We start from the raw sequence: 5,318 nt of genomic DNA on the forward strand, positions 1-5,318 counted from the left end.
ATTTGTATAGCGCTTTTCTAGTCCCTAAGGACCCCAAAGCGCTTTACACAACCTGTCATCCACCCATTCACACACACATTCACACACTGGTGAGGGCAAGCTACATTGTAGCTACAGCCACCCTGGGGCGCACTGACAGAGGCGAGGCTGCCGGACACTGGCACCACCGGGCCCTCTGACCACCACCAGTAGGCAACAGGTGAAGTGTCTTGCCCAAGGACACAACGACCGAGACTCTCCGAGCCGGGGCTCGAACCGGCAACCTTCCGATTACAAGGCGAACTCCCAACTCTTGAGCCACGATCGCCCACAGGGGGTGCAGGGGCTTTGTTGCCAGCACAACAGCAAAACTGCTTAGAGAGATTGGGATCAGAGGACAGGCACAACAGCAGGCTATAAGCGATCTAGCTAACACTGCTGAGAGGACCAGTCACTGACTATGGTTAAAAAGGGCTGACATCACTTGGGCAGCTACGGCAGTCAGCTAACTGCGAGAGAGCTCTTCTCCCCTCTGCTCTTTTTCCCTTTTCTGGGAGGCAGTGGGGAGGTAGAGTGTACAGCCCGATCCGGCGGGGAGGTGTGGGAAGCCAGATCAGGCGCCCCCCTTCTGGCTCTCCTCTCTGTTCTCTCCTATCTTGTCCCTTTTGTCTTGCTTCTCACTATCACCTTTTCTATGCCTTTGAGGATGTGAGGCTCCATAAATGCTAAAGAGGTAAGTATTATTTCTCAGTTGCAGTGAATAGATAGAAAATAAACTGTAGAAAACTAAACAGAAGAAAGAAAAAGAGAAATAACAATTTAACATTGACAAGTGACACACTGCAGGGCCTGATCAACCCTGGCAGCCGATGAATCCAAGGTCCACTACTGACGATGTGTCCCAAATCTTAATATGATAACCTAGATCAGATCTCTAATCCCCCCCAAAAAATGGCAGATTAGCTTGGGTAAAAGACCGAAAGTTGACGCATACAATGACTGAATGCAACATGGAGTTACATTCAGTTTTGATATCATTGATTTATGACTGTTTCACGAAAGTCAACTTGGGAGCCAACTCTGGCGGGAAGGACTGTGAGCTCACTTGGTCTATAGCTTTAGCAGACCAAGGTTGTGTGAGCCCACTGTGACATTTTTATGCGCCATAGCTTTAAAGTCACTGTTATGCAGCTGAAATGATCCTCTGGACCATTAAATATTTAGATCAAAATACATTACATATAAAGCTCTATACATACATGTGTTTTATTTTTTCTAGATTTTTATTTCAAGGACTGTTTAAAAGCATTCTCCTGTTATTTCATCACGTTTTCTCCCACTGAAAACATTACATCCAGATGAACAGAATCAACTTTTTGGGATTTCCTTACCTTGGTGATTGAGCACGCATCAAGAAAATACCGTTAATAAATTCAAAATGTTAACATTTTAAATGTGTTCACATATAAACAGATCTTTTTCATTTATATCCACTATATATACAGTTTTCATGATAATTTTCTTTTCTAACGTTTACAGTCACAATTATAAGTGACTTACTAAAGTGTTATCAGATAGTTAAATGTTAAACTGTTTAATACTATCCAAAAAAAAAAGGAAAAACCAAACATTTTTCCTATTTTCTCCTTTTTTTCCTTTAAGTTTTTAATGACATCCCATCTAAGGTCGGGTGTTGTTTTGGTCACATATAAAGTAGATTTTTTTCACAAACTAGAACATGTTACATTTCAAATAATGTCTCCTCAAATATATTTATATTTGTTTGTTCTAAAGAAGCAAATTTCTACACAAAATTTGAGGTCCAAAGCCTCGCAGTAGGCTTTGGACCTACTGCGAGTCCAAAGCCTAGCTGAGTCATTCTTGATATTTAGAGGTTAGAGGTTAAAATCTCCAGCTGAACAATAACAATTTCAAAGTAGGAAAATTATGGATTAAAAAAATTAAACGGTAAATGTTTGTGTGTTACACCATAAGGCAGAGGCTCCCAAAGTGTGGGGCCCGTCCCTGGGGCAAAAAAATCTTTGGGAACCACTGCCATAAGGTGTGGGCTGCTGCCAAATCTGGCACATGACAACTATTCATGATAAACAAAATTCTATTCCATAATTTCACCACAAATCTTGAAATCATACCCATTTCAATTTCAAAACCTTTTTTATTATATCTGCCAAGATATCCACATTCTGAGTATAGCGTTAAAAACTACTGCGTGTCATATGACACAATGGCTTTAGGCTTTGACATTTCCTCACACAAACTCTAAATAAGGGAAAACTTAGCTCATGGTATTATTCATTCAGTTCCAGCAGTTCATCATGTTGCTGGAATGAGCAGTAACAAACTTCAACTTAGAAACACTACTCACTTTGAGAGCCTGTGAAGACTAATGTGACTTTCTATATGCAATATATAATCTGTCTTCCGGGCTCTCTTGCAAAGAATGAGTAGATCTCAGAAAGATTCTCTGATTAAACTGAAATTGAAATCGAACTTGCTCTAGATAGTTTGTTTAAATAATAAAGAATTATATTATCACTATTTTCCCAATTCAGTAATAAGCATTTGTATTTTACTTGGTATATACATATTTTGTATATTGTAATATATACCAGATATATATTTAAGTACAAGTGAAGATAGTTATTTTGTATTTATACTACTGTACCTTATTTTTCTGACAGACATGCCAATCCTGTTAACACACATATCAGTCAGAAGGAATTTTGTGAATTGTGTACCTAATACTTTATAACACAGTGCAACACAACATAGTTAATGGGAAATATTACACAAGTCATGATTTGGAATGATTTTTATAGGTACAATCTTATAAGGATCTTAATATTCTACATCTTAATATTTCGTACAAAATCAAATTTTTCAATAAATTTATTCTAATTGATTTTCTTGGAATTTTTCTCTACTCGCATCACAGTGAAAACTGTTTATAATGAGGTTTGTGGCTCATTTGCAAAAACATCATTACTGTTTTGGACAGTTTTTTAAATGCTGATCTGGATTGGTTGATGAAACTCAGAACATTCCTTTTCTGTACTGATGGATCAGCTCCGACACGTCATCCTGACACACCTTTATCCAGCCGTCTTCCCTCATGTGATACACTAGACACACAAACAAACACACAAAATCCCCAAAACACAGCGATCAGCAAACATATACACACAAACACATAAACAGAAATGACATGTTTTTTTTTTATTTTTCCAGTTGCTTACTGTGGTTATTTCCAATGTTCTCATATTGTATGAGAGTATACAGTATTCAATGTTACATTAAAGATCTTGCATTAGACTGAGCTTTGAATAATGTATTATATTAGAACAAACAACAAAATGCAAATAAGAAACAAATACATAGAAACTGATGTGTATCATATATAAAATCCTAATATATTTGGCACTCAGATAAAAAGAAATGCTGAGAATTGTCATTCTCTGTGTGTACTCACTGTTGACCACCCCTCCAGAGTAAGCATCTCTGTGTGTAGCATGTGTAATGCCTCGACGGCCGAGCTCATACGCCTCCTCAACTGTCATGTCTTCCCTATAGCCGCTGTCCACCACACCGTAGGCGTAACTATTTCCACAGCCGGTAGAAAACATACGACCAGACAGACGCGTCCCATTATCATCCACATAGTACAGACCAGGACCCTGTAGGACACACAATGTTTTTTTCTAACATTTGGTTCAAGAATAACACGAGACAAATTACAGATCTGACCAGCAAAGATGCAAGAATGATTTCTCTGGCATTTACACATCTGCCCAAGATTTATTAAAAGACATGTAATTAATTTGTCCAGAGATTTTTCCAGTTGGGGATTTCCATCCTGTGACATACAGTGGCATGAAAAAATGTTTGCCCACCTCTTGATTTCCTATTTTTTTGTATGTTTGTCACACTTAAATTTTTCAGTTCATGAAACAAATTGAAATATTAGACAATGATAACACAAGTAAACACAAAATACAGTTTCTAAATGAAGGTATTTATTATTAAGGGGGATAAAAAAAAAACCCAGACCTACATGGCCTGTGTAAAAACGTGATTACCCCCTCCCCTGTTATTGCAATAATTAACTCTCATGTATTGCGGATTACATTTTTGGAAAGCTGAATTCAGTTTCTTCAGCCACACCCAGGCTTGATTACTGCCACACCTGTTCTGAATCAAGAAATCACCTGCCTGACAAAGTGGAGTAGACCAAAAGAACCTCAAAAGCCAGACATCATGCCAGGATCAAACAAAATTCAGGAAGAAATGAAAAGCAAAGTAATTGTGATCTCTCTGTCTGGAAAAGCTTATAAAGGCATTTGCAAAGCTGTGGGACTCATTGTCTCATTGCAGTGAGAGTTATTATCCATAAATAGAGAAAACCTGATATGGTGATGAACATTCCCAGGAGTGACTGGCCGACTAAATTACCCCAAGAGCTCAAAGATGATTAATCCAGGAGGTCACAGAAAAACCCAGAACAACATTAAAGAACCGCAGGTTTCGCATGCCTCAGTTAAGTTCAGTGTTCATGACTCTCCCATAAGAAAGAGACTAAGCAAAAACAGCCTGCATGGATGAGTTCCAAGATGAAAACCACTGCTGAGCAGAAAAAACATAAAGGCTCAACTCAGTTTTGCCAGAAAAATTCTTGATGATCCACATGATTTTTGGGAAAATACTCTGTGGACTGACGAGACAAAAGTTTAACTTTTTGGAAGGAGTGTGTCCCATTACATCTGGCATAAAAGTACCACAACATTTCAGAAGAAATATCATTCCAACAGTAAAACATAGTGATGGAAGTGTGATGGTGAGGGGCTGGTTTTGCCTCAGGACCTGGAAGACTTGCTGTGGTAAATGAAACCATGAATTCTGCTGTCTATGCTGAAGGAGAATGTCCCGTGAGCTGTTCTTGACCTCAAATTGAAGCGCTCCTGGGTTCTGCAGCAGAACATCGGGGGGGGGGGGGCTTACTGGGCTTAAGCCTGGGTCATTTTTTCAGAAGCCCGGGGTCTTTTGGAGTGTAATTTGTTTCATAGTTAGATGCCTGACTGACAACTGTCTAAAGCAAAACCTACACACAATATTCGAAGCACAGAGCGCACAGTCGTAAATTCCCCCTAATTTTGGTATGATCCGAGCTCAAAAACTAGGCGACTGAGCACAGCACTTATGCATGTGAGTGAGGGGGGAGAAGCTGCTGCCTGCGAGTTTGCTGCAGACAGAGGAGAGCTTAAGTTTGACCAGGTACCAAAGCAAATCATTCGTACTGAACTAATAATGTAAATATGACGGTG

The 5,318-nt window shown here is 39.2% G+C and overlaps 1 protein-coding gene across 1 annotated transcript in view; it reads right to left on the reverse strand.

The window, feature by feature from the left end:
- Window positions 1-2,797: 2,797 nt before the first annotated feature.
- LOC102299877 (proteasome subunit beta type-8) overlaps window positions 2,798-5,318 on the reverse strand; it is an 8,906-nt gene continuing 6,385 nt past the window's right edge. Inside the window, exons 5-6 of the mRNA XM_005947268.3 lie at window positions 3,470-3,674; window positions 2,798-3,122 (exon numbers count right to left, since the gene is read on the reverse strand). Coding sequence (XP_005947330.1) covers window positions 3,034-3,122; window positions 3,470-3,674 — 294 coding nt within the window. The 3' untranslated portion in view covers window positions 2,798-3,033. The remainder of the gene's footprint in view (window positions 3,123-3,469; window positions 3,675-5,318) is intronic.

Source organism: Haplochromis burtoni, unplaced genomic scaffold (assembly GCF_018398535.1).
Source record: "Haplochromis burtoni strain Fernald_Lab_line unplaced genomic scaffold, NCSU_Asbu1 Contig_519, whole genome shotgun sequence".
Taxonomy (NCBI): domain Eukaryota; kingdom Metazoa; phylum Chordata; class Actinopteri; order Cichliformes; family Cichlidae; genus Haplochromis; species Haplochromis burtoni.